Source organism: Protomyctophum parallelum, assembly GCF_964188405.1.
Source record: "Protomyctophum parallelum genome assembly, chromosome: 3".
NCBI lineage: Eukaryota > Metazoa > Chordata > Actinopteri > Myctophiformes > Myctophidae > Protomyctophum > Protomyctophum parallelum.
Genome location: NC_139698.1, coordinates 29,704,633 through 29,722,446, shown reverse-complemented (window position 1 = coordinate 29,722,446; position 17,814 = coordinate 29,704,633). Strand labels below are relative to the sequence as shown.

General features: G+C 43.5%; 1 protein-coding gene across 2 annotated transcripts in view; it reads right to left on the bottom strand.

The window, feature by feature from the left end:
* The window catches only part of LOC310856186 (receptor-type tyrosine-protein phosphatase U), a 228,045-nt gene that overhangs the window by 76,883 nt on the left and 133,348 nt on the right, over positions 1-17,814 (bottom strand). For both annotated transcript variants that reach the window (XM_083761435.1, XM_083761436.1), the window contains exons 8-11: positions 11,096-11,413; positions 8,981-9,090; positions 4,976-5,177; positions 1,751-1,853 (exon numbers count right to left, since the gene is read on the bottom strand). In XM_083761435.1, the coding sequence (XP_083617561.1) occupies positions 1,751-1,853; positions 4,976-5,177; positions 8,981-9,090; positions 11,096-11,413 (733 nt within the window). The remainder of the gene's footprint in view (positions 1-1,750; positions 1,854-4,975; positions 5,178-8,980; positions 9,091-11,095; positions 11,414-17,814) is intronic.

The window sequence follows — 17,814 nt, the reverse complement described above, 5'->3', positions numbered from 1 at the left end:
GTCCCTCATCTCAAGAATGAGTGAGATATATATATATATATATATATATATATATATATATTCCCGATACTGTATCGGTATTGGAAAAGTATCAGTACCCTTATATCGGTATCGGACACAGGAGTAAGGGGTTGACACTATGGCAGGTAAATAAAATGTTGGGGCATGTGGAGTTTGCTTTTGAGTTGACCAAACTTATTAGAGAGATGACTTCCGCACACCCGGTTTAATTTTCAGCAGGTGCGTATAGGTCCTAGCAGAGCAGCAAACGTATGAAGAAGGAGGACATGAGGATCATGAACACAGGAGTGTCTGTGTGCTGACACTAACACAGGTTTATTTGTTAGGCCAACATTATTCTTGTGAAGCATGCTTTTAATGTTGAAATATTTATAAAGGTGTTGTTTAGGCAGTCTGTAGGACACATGCTCAAAAGGACAATTAATAATAATGAGGCAACACAAGAATTCAGAGTTTGGAAGTATAAGGATTTTACTCAAGTAAGGAGACAAGACTTACATGAGACCTGTTCATGCATGGAAACCCCAGTCTGACTCTCAGAGTAACATAGGGTCACAGCCTTTATAGCTTTCACTCCCACAACAGCCAACCCCCAACAAAGCCTCAAGACTTGAACCAGTTCAACACATGGGACAGTAACAAGAGTAAAACAAACAGCACCACAGGGGTGTGACAGATGAGATAATCTCAGACTGTAATTTAGAGGAGATACTCTTTATAAAGGGGTATTATTAAATTTTTACATCTAAATTTCTATGACAGTGTGCTAGAGCGTACATCTACACAGGTAGAGCGTACATCTACACCATGAGGCATGTACCTCCATCTTTCTGTGTGTCTGGGTCATGACAATGTTTTGGGGTTCTGTGTGTGTATGAAAGGCACAGGACCAATGAGAGAAAAGATAGAATAAAGTCCAGTAATTGCGTCACGGTGCAACCAGGGTAGACAGGCTATGAGACATATTCACATTTCAATTATATTTCAAAGACAGTTTCCCTGGCGGATTACATCTTTGACTTTGAGCAGAGCTATAATTGGATGAGCAAGTACAAAATGTTTCTTCCTGATGTATTATTATGCTTCAAGTTGTTAAACACGGCATGTCTGGATGAAAGAAACAGTTGCCACTAAGTTCATACACAGATCTAACGTTCTCTTCTCTGAAATCACTGCTAAAATACCTCTCCAGCTCTACCCTACCTCTATCCTCTCTCTTCTCACAACAACTACGAATGATGGAGCACACATCACACAATAAAGATTCTGAAAACTGGATTGTTATGAAAGTAGTAGTAACCAGGATACATTGATAATTGGTAACAGTTTACTATGAAAACCTGCATCTCCCGTCAGTCAGTCACGCCTCATGACACGCTCCATATATGGCCAATACATAATTCATTCCATATGTTGATCTGACCTCATCATACCCTTAGATCTCTATATGGAGCTGACCTGTTCTGACATTCCATATGTTGATCTGACCTCATCAAACCCTGTACACTCAAGACACGCTCCATATATGGCCAGTACAGAATTCATTCCATATGTTGATCTGATCTCATCAAACCCATAGATCTACATATGGACAGCAAAAAACATTGTAGTGAATACAATTAAAGTGATGTGTTGATCCTACACTGTTGAGTACAAATGCAGCCGTAATGTGAAGTGATGAAGGTTGGTGTGTGTGTGTGTGTGTGTGTGTGTGTGTGTGCGTTCTCACCTTACAGGAGCTCCTCGACCCTGAGCAGGACGAAGCAGGACGGTGATGGTGCTTTCTGTCTCACCCAGAGGAGAAGGCATGTCTCCATAGTCAAACGTAGGAGCTGCGCGCGCGCACGCGCGCACGCGCACACGCACACACACACACACACACACACACACACACACACACACACACACACACACACACACACACACACACACACTTTCATTACTGCTCATTGGCCCCAGCAGAGTAGTGTGTGCAGCCTATAAAAGTGTCCCTGTTCCCTTATAAGCTTCTACAGGCCTCTCAGGTCTTGTGACAGAGACAGTATCTGTAATGTCCCACAGAGACACATCCCAGTTGCTGCATAAAGGCGTCCACATCAAGCTCAGCCAGCGTCTTTCTGCCTCTTCTACATGCTGGAGCTTCTCTTTCCAGAGAATGCATTTCAGCATTTATTGATGGAGTGCCATGGAGGCTTCAAGAAGAAAATAATTCAACTGTTTTTGTGGGAGAGGAGCGTCGCTCATCAAATTCAATGTCATGTTTGACCCTATTGCCTGTGGCTGACATCCTAGTTATTTACAACCTGAATCATTACCATAATGAGAAATATATATTAGCAAAGTCTAAAACATATATTTAACATAATGTCAACTAGGCTGTTTGTGCTAACACAGATTATTTTATTTAGATTTGTTATTAAAATATATATTTCATAATATTTTGCTTAGATGAACCATGAAAATAAAGGCTTTTTAAACTCATCTGAGCAGAGTGCCTTGTAATTTCTTTAAATTCACCCCAGGGGGGCAGTCAGACAGATATTCTGTGAAGCCACTAAGGAAATCGTAGTTCATATAATGGCCTGTTGTGGCGCTGTCATTGGACCCAGAAAAACCCATATCCCCATAGAAGTCCATGTATTTGGGCCCAACTTCACCTAGATTGTATTACCTTAATAAACATGGTCATGAATACTTTCTGCTTCCAGTCACTAGTTTAAAGTCTCATTTCTAATTTCATAATATTCTTTTTGGAAAATTATGGTCCCATTAATTAAAAAAATGACCATAAAGTTGCGTATGTTCTGAGGGGCGTGGCTACCGTTACAGTCTATGATCGGGATTCCCCTCCCACTCGAGTCAAAATAAAAACCAACAGAGAAGAAGGGGGGAAGTCCCGCCTCGTTGTCTGGGCCAGCCAATGGCCAGCTGGGCCAAAACGGAGCCAGCCAATGGCCAGCTGGGCCAAAACGGATCTAGAAAGATGGCGACTTACAGTGCAGGAATAACAGGCTTCATTTTACGTCCATGTTAGACCCGGGGAACGCTTTGTCCATATTCTTTACAGTCTATGGTTCACCCACACACTTGGATGTCAACCCACTACCACAAGGGAACCTTAACCCTACAGATGAAAGGTTGTTGAAGCACAGTGAAGATTGATAGGTTCAAATTCAAACGTTGTGAGAGTTCTGTTTTCTTCAGTAGTCAGAAAGACTCTGAAATTATTTCTGCGAACACGAAAACTAAACAGATCAAAACATGCTGACATCCACACACAACACTCACTCCCTCTCATACAGTGTCATTAGACCATTAAACACCACAGTCGCCTGGGACAAATTGAAGGAGATTTGGTCCAAGTCCTGCTCCTCCCAGGAGATGCAAGCAGCACATTTATTCTCTTTGATATCACTATCAATTAGTAGAGGGGGAGGTATGTGAACTATTGTGGTGGAATCAACCATGATGTTATTAAAACCACAGCCTTCAACAGCACAAACACTGACTGAAAGACATTGAACCTGATTAATTCAGTAACAAGTGTTTGTGTTTATTGACACCACAAAATACAATAGGCTTTGAATGCAGGCTGCCTGATAAGAGTCCTACTGACGGATGATTTGTAGATCAGCCAGAGGGCTCGGGATACTATTACTACTACAAGGCTCTAATGTGCATGCATGCATTTGTTTGCGTGTGTCCATGCTTGTGTTAGCATTTGTGTGTGTGTGTGTGTGTGTGTGTGTGTGTGTGTGAGGGTGTATGTGCGTGTGTGTGTGTGTGTCTGACTGTGGTGAGCGGGGTATTTCTTATGGTAGCAGCAATAGAGTTCAGTGTTTGTTCACTGTCAACGTTGATTTGAGAGACGTTCAAAATAAGTGAAAATTATGCATTGTGGGATATGTAGTGGCTTCAGGACTCCATCTGTGGTCTGCCATGGTGCCAGAGAGAGAGAGAGAGAGAGAGAGAGAGAGAGAGAGAGAGAGAGAGAGAGAGAGAGCACCGATTAGGTGACACTTCCATGGTGAGAGAGTGTGTATAAGTTAAAAAGTTTATACGGTTGAAGGGGAGAGTGGGACAGGATAATGGTGTGTGTGTGTGTGTGTGTGTGTGCGTGTGCGTGTGCGTGTGTGTGTGTGTGTGTGTGTGTGTGTGTGTGTGGTGCATCCCCTCCCTCAACAATGGACCAACATGCATCATTAACAGATCTCCATCAGCATTAATAAGCTCAGAGACTCTCTCTGTACACAACATACTGGCTGTGTCCCCTCTGTGTCGTTATTCTGCTTCTTAAACACTTCACTCCACTGTGAAATGACAGCGTGTCACTGCTTGGGAGATATGGCTCTATCCTGGTGTTGGGCACCTAAATGGTTGATGAGCAGTACTGTACAGGTACAGTTGCAGGTACAGTAAGTGGGTCACAAAAGCACAAAGCTGTTGGTTCCACATGCAAGGTCACAGTTCATTTTACAACGTGGAGTACAAGGCAGTCCCGTGAGTGCGTGTAAGGAGGACCAACAGGGAACATAAATAAGGTGGTGTCTTAGGAAGCAGATAAAAACATTACTCATACATACAGTACAACCATATACAAACAAACTACTTCACCTATCCAGTATCCACTACTAATCCTTCGAAACCGCTCTCAAAGGGCACCTACGGACGGCTGCAATTCGGCTGCAGATGTTGGTGGTGATTTCAGAGTGACTGTGTGCTACTCTACCAGAGATGTTGGTGGTGATTTCAGAGTGACTGTGTGCTACTCTACCAGAGATGTTGGTGGTGATTTCAGAGTGACTGTGTGCTACTCTACCAGAGATGTTGGTGGTGATTTCAGAGTGACTGTGTGCTACTCTACCAGAGATGTTGGTGGTGATTTCAGAGTGACTGTGTGCTACTCTACCAGAGATGTTGGTGGTGATTTCAGAGTGACTGTGTGCTACTCTACCAGAGATGTTGGTGGTGATTTCGGTCAGGGCGGTCTGGCCGAAGCCCTTGGCTGTGCGGGCTCGGACGGAGATCAGGTAGGTGGTCCCAGAGTGAAGGTTGGAGAACATGTGGTAGGTCTCGTTCCGCAGCTTGGACACCGTTCTCCTGGGACCCGGCACGTTGATGCCCGGGTCAGACGACTCGATGCTCTGGTAACTGATCTGAGGTCAGACAGGAAGAGATTGAGTAACGTCATTAAAACTTACTCCAAAGTAAGACATCCAAACTCATTTTATGATTGTTCTACCAAATGTGCGCACTGATCATTCAAGTTATATCTCATCGTATCTTCTCTTCTATCACTATTTTATTGTTAGTAACGTATACACTGTACTATAAGTACAAACAATCTCCGAACCCCACATCGATATCATCATCATCAAACAGCTTTTATCCACTGATCTTGTCTTATTGCTGCTCATACAAACAACCTCCTCCATGGTCAGACTTCAACAAGAGAGGAGAGTAGATTCATGGTTTTGCTTCATGTCCAAATGGCTGACTCATCAATATCTATTCTAACATTCAATTGATCTGTGTATATGATTCACTCCACTTAGAATGTATTTATTATTTTGCTTTGCCTAATCAATGTGTAGTTTGCTTATTTATGGGTTTACTCTCAACTCTAAACCATTATTCCAAACTTTAGAGTAATAGGGTTCCACTAACATTGGCATGATAAAGTGTTAGGGGTATACACACAACCCACAGCTATCAATAAAGCAATACACAAGGCTAATGTGTCCTGCTAATACATTCTAATGGATAGAGGACACTGCTCCTGTTAAAGTGTCCTTTTGAGGCTCATTGGTCAACTTTAGTTAGGTGCTTTGCCGTGCTGCTACAGTGGTCTCAAGTGACAGTTCCCTTTCACTTTTTCAAACGGCGTTAGGTGTAATGAGACAGCCTTATTGGAAGCAGTCAAGAGGGAAGAGGATATTGGTGTGCACATTAGTGGTGTGAAAGCAGCACCTCGTTAAAGACATTGCACGCGCACACACAGACACACACACACTCTCTATTTTCAACCCTTTCTTGGAAGGCAAATGATGGGAGTTTCTACGATGAATTAATTCATCCACTCTTTTTTACACATATTTCATTACTTTTTCATGAAAACCTGTGATGTGTCACAGTATCATGAACATGACATTTGTTGAAGTAGAAGTTTGAGTATAAGCTATAAGTGTGTGTGATTATGTTATGTTCATGGGTATACATTGCCTACACATTGTCCATAGCATTTGTTTATCTTGTATTTGAATGTGTCCTTGTATTGGTGTTCAAGTGCATAATAGTGCATGAGTGCACACAGTTGTATGTACAGTACAAACGCTCAAAAAGCCTTTCTGACCAAAGCACAGGCTTTGCAGATTATCATAACAAACGTCTTCTAAGTCTGTGTGACTAAATACACACAGACCTCTGTGTTCCTACTGGCAGGACACACATCACCAAACACAGCTCAGGCCAGAGGATGAAAAGTCTGGCGGACTGGCATGGCGGTCGATACGGTTCCAACAAACTGGTCAAAAGGTTAAATGTGAGTGAAATGAAGAGGATTTCTGCAGCTCGGGGAGATCAACGTGTTACAGAGAGAAAATCCTGTAAAGCCGCCACTTGTCGAACCACAAATCATTTAATGATATCCTTGATGTGACATTGTGGAAAAAAACTTTAGGAGGGAGGGAGGGAATGGTAGGTAGGTGTATGTTTTTTGTGGACCTTAAGTTAGAGGCATAAAGCAATCAAAACATTTAGAGACGTACAATTATACAAAACACTTTTGCTTTCATGGGTAATTAAGTGCTAACGGCGGTTGCTATCTGTCCGTTGATTTAGTGTTGTGACATGGTGCTAGGACCATTTTGATTGATTGATTATTGTATTAGACAATATAAAATGCAAACAGTACATAGTGGTACAGTCAAAGCACATTGGTGTAAAGCACAGAAAAAAGACCTTGCGGTCTTGTTTCCATTCGGGTCCCATGCATTCATTCATAAACACAACAATGACAAAAATCGAGATATCTCAAGACATGATAACTATGAAATACAAATAAATCAAAATACACACGAAATCGGAGGGGGTATAAGGAGGTTGGGACATCACCATCTCTCGCTGACAATGATAGGTGAATTTTCAGACCGGTTTTAAAGGAAACCAGTGATTTGTTTATTTTGAGGGAAGGGGCAGGGCATTCCACACCTAAGGCAGTGCTGTGGAACAGGGATTCTCAACCCGTGGGTCGCCCCTCGGGGGTCGCCAAATATATATCCAGTTTCCAGCCATTGGCTGGAAATTTTGAGTTTACATAGTACATGCATAAACTTCCATGATTCAATGATTATATCTGGTTTCAGTATTCATTTATAATATATTTTCTCTATTTTTGCAGTGAGTTTGTATTGGGGTGGGGAGGGTGGGCGGGGCGGTTGTCGCGAGACATGGCCAAAGCATTTCTGGGGGTCCCCAGCCAAAAACACTGGGTAACTACCGGTCAGTGGGGAGTGTTGGCTGGGAGGAGGAGTAGGACTAAGGGGGGGGGGGGGGGGACTACCTATCAGTGGGAAGTGTTGGCTGATGAATGAATAATGAATATCAACGTCCTAATACTGGGGGGTCAAATTATGACAGGCAATTCCTGCTGTGTTAAGTGGATTTACCCATATTAGTTATAAATGTGCAGGGGCACCAGATCATTATTTATGCTCCCTCTAGTGTTGTGGCTGTGGGAGTTGCTCACCTCATAGAGGGCAGAGCTGTATTTACAATTTTGAATGGCAGTCCTATTTTCAACTGCTTGACCCTGTCTTCTACCCGGAGTCATCCTATGCCATCAAAATGCGTTGCATAAAAGGTGTGTCATGGCCTGGGCCCTATAGGCCTAGAAGGAGTTGGATTAGTTTGTTCTGGGAGGTTTGAAGCTTCGTTTTTTATGACATTGAGATGTTAGAGAACCAGGAGGTACAGGCGTAGTCAAATATGGGCTGAATAAGAGCTCCAGCTAAAGTCCTGAGAGCCCTCTTGCTAACAAAGGAGGAGATTCTCCCCAGGAATCTTGTCCTTTGATTTACTTTTTTGATCGCCCTTGTTGCCATGCCTTCACCTGTCAGCTTATTGTCCAGGATACAGCCTGGACATTTTTGCTAGAGATTACAATGTCGTCAATCCAAAGAATGAATTCTGTTTTACCAAGATGCAATTAGAGTTTGTTATCAGTAAATCATGTTCGGATTTTGGTGAGTTCTGAAAATCTAAACTGAGCATCTCCTCAACCTGAGTTTTGTCTTCTCCCAATATCAGGAAAGCTGAACCCTGTCTGCAGACAGGCTGGTGCAAACCAGACCATGAACCTACAGAAGAACCTTTCATTCATAATCTTCTTGTGTTATATTTGGATTCCTACTGTGCTTACTGGTGTTACACAGACAAGGGTTTTTGAAGGTCAATACCATTGGTATTTTGCGCTGACAAAAATGACATTTGAAAGCTATAACTTTCGTTTCAAAATATACAAGGAAGGACTCAGAATTAGATGTCCAACCAAATTATACTCTTGTCAGTTGTCACAGTGGAAAAGCCCAATGTAATGTACATTCAATGTAACATGCAGAGTAAAGTATGTTTGATGTCTTGGCTATCTACTGGATCAATCGATAGATCAAGCAATATATCAATCTATCTACATATCTATTTATCTACATCTACATGTATAATAACTCTCTGTCTGTATCGTTCTGTCAATCCTCATCCACTTATCCGGATTCGGGTCATAACAGTTCCAGCAGAGAATCACAGACTTTCTTTCCCGCCACATTAGCCACTTCTAACTAGGGGATCTGGAGGCGTTCCAAGGCCAGCATGGAGGCATAATCCCCCCCTTCTGGTCCTTGGTCTGCCCCGTGGCTTCATCCCAGCTGGCCATGTTTTTAAGTCAAACAGTATAAGTGCTTACCTCGTATTGGGTGATGAGGCCATTGGGCTCCAATGGCTCCTCCCACTTCAGGAAGATCATGTCATCGAGCGGAGTGAAGGTCAGCGAATCAGGCGCGATGCCTCCGGGAACTGCCAGGAATCGTCAGAACAAACATTTGTGCTGAAATTGAGGTGCTGATCCCAGAACAATCAAACCATGTCAATAATCATACACACGTCAGTGTCACAGTGGAGCGGAAAAACACCCAGAGGGCATTTATGGATCATATCAGTATTAGAATCATAATGTACATTAAAACAGCCTGAAAGAATGACTAGAATATATTATCATTTCATACAAATCCTCATCTAAACATTAAACAGTGTGAGGAATATGAAAGATGTCTCAAGAGGCCTGTGAAGTAGTTTGTTGATCAACGTGTCTTGAAAGTGATATTTATCAAAGGAAGCAGCTACATTTCAAAGCGAAAAACAATAGAACATGTTGATCAAAAGTAACATTTAATGTTTAATGTCTAAAATGTAACACACACACACACACACACACACACACACACACACACACACACACACACACACACACACACACACACACACACACACACACACACACACACACACACACACACACACACACACACACACACACACACACACACACACACACACACACACACACACACACACACACTTACTTCATATTTTTCTGCTCTTAAAACCAGTATCTGTGCCTGTCTGGAGCTCTTTCTTTTTCTGACTCAACCTCCTTCTCCCTCACTTTCAGAGGAATAGTATTTGTTTTGTCTTTTTCACAGAATAATTGATTTTTCGAGACCATCTGCCATGCCACAAAGGAATAATACCACATAAGTAATAAGTGTCCTCTCCCAGGCTCACTGAAGGTTCAAATATAAAACCAGTTCTTTATTATTTTCCATTGAGAATGAAAATGAGCCTTTTATTTTGTTTTTATCCCACGATTTTGCAACCCATTTATTCATTATGCAGTATCTCTTTAATCTACACTAGATTGGAGCTAGTAGTTCTAGATGCTCTTCTTAGAAGTACATGGAATACATTGGTTTCTAATATACTTACAGTGAAAAAAGTGGCAACACATTATTCACAGTGAGTATTCCTAGTTTCCTACAGTGTATATGAAAGGCCAGAAAAAGTGCCCCTGGAGTGCCACAGGTCTCCACCAGGGCAGGTCAGGTTGTGGCCTCCTGGTGGCGCTATAATAGGCCAATGTGAAAAGGGTGACATTGTCCTCAGCCTAGTAGGAAAGTCCGTAAAAGATTTCATGTAAATTGCACGCTCCGTTTATGATTTGAGGCTTTTTGTTCAAAACGGGCCAATCCTTCAAACTTTGAAAGCCAATGTTAGCAAATTAGGATGGAATCTGAAATGTCAGACAGATCTGTCTTGAACACATAATTGATTTCAGCTTAGAAGTCAAGTCACCTAAATAGTTCCTGTGCATCCAGTGATCTCGTGGGTGCCAGGAGAACAAAGTGGTGACAGAGTGGTGTACTGGCATGTGAGGCTGGAAGGCTGCCAAGTCACCTTGCCTTGCAGGCTACCAGGCTCAGCTGAAAGCCCTGAAACATTGTGCCGCCCGCATTTAGAAGACCTGACAAAGCATCCTGTGAACTCTGTCCTGACTTGAAGCAGTGGAGCTGGGAGAAAGTCCAGCTGGGCTTCAGTGTACATCAAGAGCAGACTCCTGTGCCATCAGAATATATTGTCCTCATCTATCAGAAAAACACAATGCCTTCTACAGTAGCTAAATCAATGGTTATTGAAGTCTCCAGAACACGAGGAACCAAGAACAGCAGAGTGGTCCATCCATTTTAAAGTGCTTTGTGATTTATTCCAAGTGTATAATTAGACAATTATTGTACAAACTGAAAAAGGGCTTAGTTGAAAGTACTGGATCAGACTGTATTTAATTCAACCACTGTTTTGTTGAACCAGGTTGATCTGATAAAATAAAATTTGGATCACACTGAGGCATTGTCTACAGATCAAACTGAAGGATTTGTATTCACTTAATAATTTATTATAACAATAACATTGATATAAAGGCATTACTTTTAGCTCTATTAGCTTTGTATGTTGTATCATGACTTACTGTCCTCGTCCGTCTGAAAGGTGACTTCTCGGCCCTCCTTCTTGCCCTCTGGGTTGGCCAGGGACAGGCGGACATGGACACCATGGTAGGGCGGCAGGTCGCGCAGCGTGAAGCGCGAGGCGTTGCGCTCCACCGCCAGGCACTCGCGCACGGTGGTGTTGTGTCCGCCGCCGCCTCCCGCCGTGGCGTAGCGGTAGCACAGGGACACAGAGTAGGTGTGGCAGCGCGTCAGGTTGAAGGCCAAGGTCTCCCACTGCAGGGACAGCTGACGGGACTGGATGTCTGTGGCCGTGAGGCCCCGCAGCGCGCGCATGGGTTCTGGAGGGAGAGGAAGAGAAAGAAGAAATACGGTATATCGGACAAAGAAATATATCGGACAACTGCAGTGAATTCAGAACGCTGCTGCTCAAAGTGGATCACCAGTGCTTAGATATTTACACTGGCTCCCTGTCTGTCAAATAATTGATTTCAAAATAGTATTGTTAGTTCAAACTAAGCATTGGATATTTTCAGGGCCGTTATACCTTCGTGATCTTGTCCTACTTCACTTCACCATCCAAACTCCCAGAAATCTGCAGGTCTGCTACAACTTACTTAGTTCTAATAAAATCAGAGCTGAATCCCTGCACTTTAGAATTGCGCACGCGCACACACACACACACACACACACACACACACACACACACACACACACACACACACACACACACACACACACACACACACACACACACACACACACACACACACACACACACACACACACACACACACAGTATGCGTGTTTAAAGGGTGAAATGTGAAGCAATCAATTCCAAATTATTTCTAATGAATAAAAACGCTTTCCCTAAACACTCCGGAGAGATGTAATTGCATAAACAGAATATAATTGCCAATTTATTGTTAATCTTTTTATGAGGCGACTCCTCATCAATACCAAATGGGTGACTACCCCACTCCCCATCGTTTCTGAATCCCCCCTCTTCTATAATAAAAGCATCGGTGTGGTATCAGTGCAGTGCAGCCAACCCAACTCCCCCTGCTCACACCCCACTGTTCCACTGGGACACAGGGGTCAGGTGTCTCCTGTCAGCGCCTAACGCCCGCATCCCCACGGTCATACAGAAACTCCAATTACATTAATTAAACAGACAGGCCCCCATCCGCCTCTGAGTCGACTGAGGCAAAACTGACTATGCTGTAGTTAAGAGTTCTGTGTCTGGAGGCTGAACAAAAAGTAAAGAATAATAATGTCAGTGTGACGTTCAGTTCCACTGGTTACTCAACTCAACTCAACTGCTGTACAGGTCAATAAAAACAAACACAAACAAGAGAATGGATTAACAAACAAGAAAACAAACAAAAAAAACAAGTTTAACAATACACAAATGAAGCGCAAAAGCAGCAATGCACAGTAAAGGCAGTGGGCACTCAAACATAATTGAAGGCCATGGAGAAACGGCAAGTTTTTAAGAAGGACTTAAAAACTTCCAGTGAGTGAATATGTAGGCTTGATCAACTGTTTTTGCTGTTTTTGTTTGTTGTTTGTTTTTTGCCTCTAGACACAACCAAATAACCTAAATTGTAAATTGTGTGAGTTCAGATAAATGGAGAATCCAGCCTGTTAATGCTTTAAAAGCAAACAATAACAGCTTAAAGTAAATTCTAAAATGGACAGGGAGCTAGTGGAAAGTGGCCAGGACTGCAGGGGTGATGTGGTCACACTTTCTCTGGGTCACATTTATCGCTGGGTCATACATTGCGATGTATTTTTAGAAGTTATTGCTGGACCGGTCACTGCAGGGTTAAACCCTGTCTCTCCACCTCCAGACCCAACAGAAACAAGCAGCGCTGTCTTTTTAGTTCCTCCCTCCATGGAAAGGCTGACTGAGATGTACAGAGAGCCTCTATCTACTGTCACACAGACCAGCCAGTGTTCACTAAGACATCCAAGCTGACGGCTGCTGGTGGGTGGGGGGGGTAGAGCCAAGGACATCCTCAGCACCACATCAATGAGGACATTTGTCAATGATCATTATTAACACAAGACATCCCTCTTTTTTTACATGATATTATGGCATTGCTTAGTTCTTTAAATAGGGCTGTTGAGTAATGGGATTGAGGCAGAATGGGTGGTGAGTGGTGACACACACACACACACACACACACACACACACACACACACGTAATGTTGCTTCCATGTGGCTCAGGAGGTAGAGTAGGTCGTCCAATGATCCATGAATGAATTGCATTTTTATAGCGCTTTTCCAAGTGCTCAAAGCGCTTTACAATGGTTAATTCATTCATACATTGGGAGGTGAAGCGGCGAACAGTCGACGCCAGCGTCCTCACTTCCCACATTCACACACCAATGGTGGCGAGCTCACACCGACCAACACATTGGAGGCAATGTAGGGTTCAGTGTCTTGCCCAAGGACACTTCGACATGTAGACAGGAGGAGCCGGGATTCGAACCACCGACCCACAGATACTTGGACGACCTGCTCTACCTCCTGAGCCACAGCCGCTCCATGGGTCGGCGGTTTGAATCCCGGCTCCTCCTGTCTACATGTCGAAGTGTCCTTGGGCAAGACACTGAACCCCAAATTGCTCCCGATGTGCTGGTTGGTACCTTGCATGGCTTCCGCCGCAATCAGTGTATGAATGGGTGAATGTAATGCACAATCTATGTAAAGCACCTTGGATAAAGGCGCTATATAAATGCACCATTTACCATCTCTCTTTTCACTTTGTGTTTCTCTCTACTTTATGTCCCACACATACATTAGTGCTTATAAATGGCTGTTCGCTCACATACATTCATATCATGAGCAGCTAAACCTTATCAGACACAAACGTCTTATCTCTATCCTGAGCTCTTATACCATTCCCTGAGCTCTCAACCTCTTAAGTGAATTTCAAACAGCACCATGCCAGCCACAGTACTCTGCACTTAGCCACTACTACCTTTGTAATTGTCTGTCTGGCATCTCATTCTGGCCAGAAACATGAGCAGGGCATCGATCAGCGCCCGCTGCAGACCAAAGCCTTGGAGACGAATGGACGGGCAGGTAATCAGTATACTGGTAGGCAGAGCAGGAAATGTTCTAACAACTGTTTAGTGTGACTGGGGATTGTCTAAATGGTGCAATTGATAGTCTGCACGGTTAGATAGCCGAACAGAGCCGGGCATTTAACCACAGAGCTGATGAAAGCACCGCCACAGAGGGCACAGTGTGCTCATTGTGGGTTTTCTCCAACTGGACTTTTGTGCCATTCAGCCAGTTTGTCTACTAGTCTATTAGTCTGTATGCCACGCGACCTTCATGCAGTACCACTCCTACCAGACCAGAGGATCTAGATGTCTCCAATAGAAGAGCAGGGAGACCAAATACACCCACTGTTAATGTATATTGTATTAACATACTATACCATCAAGTACATTGATCACAATGACCATTGAATTACATTGAATTCATTCAAATAAGAAGTTACATAGTGTGCATGCCTTCAAAAAATACATTTAAAATAATTTATTTCAAAATAGTATTGTTAGTTAGCAATGAATAGTTTTAGGGCCAATATACCTTCATGATCTTGTACTACTTCATGAACCTTTTAAACTCCCAGAAATGAACCTCTGCACTTTAAATTCACGCACGCACGCACGATGCACTTGTGTTTATAATTTCATTGAAACTCCACTGCAGGGAGGGTTTTTTTTTTCTCCAGAAGGCTCAGTGACCCAGCAGCATGCAGCAGCAGCAGCAGGTGGAAGACCATTAATGCAGTTTAAGACCACCTGCAGCAACCAGCTCTCATCTCCTCTCCTCTGTGACTCAAGCTGCGTTGACGTGGCCTGCTGATAATCACAGCACACCGCTCATCAAGCACACCTGGACGGCCATCAGAGCCGGGCGGGCAGCGGCCATGTTCACATTTACAGCCATTAGCTTTACAACATCCACATGAGGACACGCCTCCTTGACTCCTCACAACCATGTATGGCACCGTTGGCACGGTTACACAGAGGAGGAGGAGGAGGAGGAGGAGGAGGGGTGTGGGAGCAGAGAACATGGGACTCCAGACCATTAAACATCTTGGTCGCTCACAGCAGAGCATCTCACACTCTTGTACACACGCCTGTATTGTTTATGGGTGGGGGTTAGGCTCTACCTGGCTGCTTGTCAGTGAGCTACAGTAGCTGCTACAGTAGGTGAGTGAGTGGCCGCGCTGCACGCATCGCCTGAGTTGGCACACTGTGGTGGACGGAGTCATTTATCTCTCCGTCTCAGCAAATCACAAGCCGAGTTCTCCCCAACATCCTATAGGGAAAACAATATTCCTTCTGGAGAGGAGGCTCGCTTGTCTTCATCGACAGTGAGAGGGTCCAAGAATCCCTTCTGTTCACTGTGCTAATTACTGCCTGCCCAAGATCTCCACGGCAACCCCAGCGACTTCTTGCCGGTGTTTTAAAGCTCATCCGAGTGGGAGTCTGTGGAGGGGTGTACACCAGATGGTCAGGAGGGCAGGAAGGGTCACAGTGGCTCTGGGAGCCAGCTGGTGATTAGAGTCTCCTGGAGAGTGGAGAAGGTGAGATACAGCGGGTGGAGGAGGTTTGCAGTGTAAGAATATTACTGTGAAGAGCAGGAAACAACACGTCACCGAGCTAAAGACCAGCAGCACTGACCAAACCAACCACACCAACTGTATGATGGCTCACATTTATACCCTGACAAGAAAATCATTCTAAGGGACTTACTAAATTCCTGTTTCCTATTTCATTCTTTGCATAAAAAATACAATGTTAAGAGAAATAATAATTAATGCATGCAAATTGCCACTGATTCAAATCATGTATCAGCTTAGAATTCCAAAATACTGTCATTGTATTCAGCTTTCCAAATAAACAATAATTGTACTTGATTCACTCAGACAAAGTTGCAACACAAAACAAGCTCAAATACAATCACGTATCAGTCACTCACAGCTTTCTCATCGTCTAGGAATAAAAATGTGCAAGACACTCCTCTATATAGCGAGCTTGTATTGCATCAAAACACCCTGTTTAACAGCCCAGCGAGTGTGGTAGGATAGAGAATTTCCTCATTTATGTATATTTTATTTATACAAGTTATGATATATTTTATCTTTAAAGCCTGACTTTCCTCTCAGTCGATATACCAGCTGACTGTGAAAGCAATTTCCATACATTGTAAATCGACCCGCACACCACTTCTCGTATATTTTCTCAGTTCTCTCTCTCTCTCTCTCTCTCTCTCTCTCGTGTGTGTGGACTGAGGCAAGGTGTCTACTCAGGGTGGGTGATGAATGAGTTCTGTGTGTAGCTGTATGGAGAGGAGAGTCTCTTTAATATGTCACCAGAGAGGAGACTAGGTTTAATATGTCACCAGAGGGCTGTAGAGGCTTAGATGGAGCAGGGTGGGGAGGGATGTGAGGGCCATACAAAGACTCATCATCATCCTTTTTCGACCGAGGTCGAGATCATGGATTCCACAATGCTACAGTATGCCAGACTTCCCGGTCCTTCATTGCCACCCCCAGTTCCTGCCTACTGAAGCATGTGTCCCTAGCGATGACATCAGGGAACGACAGCTTTCTACCTCTGGTCCGCCCTGAGGCAGGACTCCAGAGAAGAATAGAAGATATAACCTCATTGTCAGCTCTGTAGCAGTGGTCGGCAAACTGCGCTCTTCTGGATCGGACCAGTGAAGAAACACATAGGGAAGGTTGCCGTATATTAGATTAGTCGATGGGTGACTCTTCCAAGACAGATTTTGCGCTCTCATTAGAAGGCGCTCTCATTAGAAGGCGGGTGTAAGTGCCATCCAAACAATTCTCTCGTTTCTTTGAAAGTGTCCATGTCTCGGAGCCAGACTGATGACCATGGAAGACATACAAGGAACAGGCCTTTGGCTAATAGGAGACTGCTTTGTCTTGGCCCTTGTGGGGCAGTGGGTGCTCAGCTATAAATACAACATAACTCATAAACCACCAAAGTGGACAAAGCGGCACTCCAAAATAAAGAAAATGCCAGACTGGCTCAGATGCAATTTATTTTCATTTCAAAATGCGTCAGTGTTCTCAATAAAAAATAATTAAAAAAAGTAGATTAGTCTCAGTGTGATTGTTCTAGTGTGTACGGCTGACTCTGCGCTGTTGTCACTAAAATACAGTCCTGTGAAATTACAGTAACACAATAAACTCAAACTAACTCTGTGTAAACATGGACAGCATGAGGATATTTAAAGTTACCACTGTATAGCTGCATTACCTTATCTCCAAGAGAAATCTTGGGAGTACAGTATCAATCTTCCAGTTTTAATCTAGCAAACCAGCCAGCTGTTATCTGTTAAATTAGCATCAAACCAATGTTGCCACCAGAGCTGTGGCAAATCCCTTCCTCTCGTCTTCCTCCAGAGTTCACAAAGCACTGCATACTGATAGTGAGTGTGTCCTTTTCCTTTGAGATAAGTGCATGAGAAGGAAACTTGATCAGTTCCAGTGTGTGATTGAATGTGATTGTTCCTGGCGGATCCTTGCTACAGATGTAGTGTTATAATGAAACTCTGACAGAAGTGTGAGCGTCTGACTGTCAGGAAGAAAATATATACAGTATATAGAAACATCCTTTATGAGATGATTTACCCAAGCAGAATGAAGCTGTCCCTCAGGTAATAACAAACTTAACTGAGAGT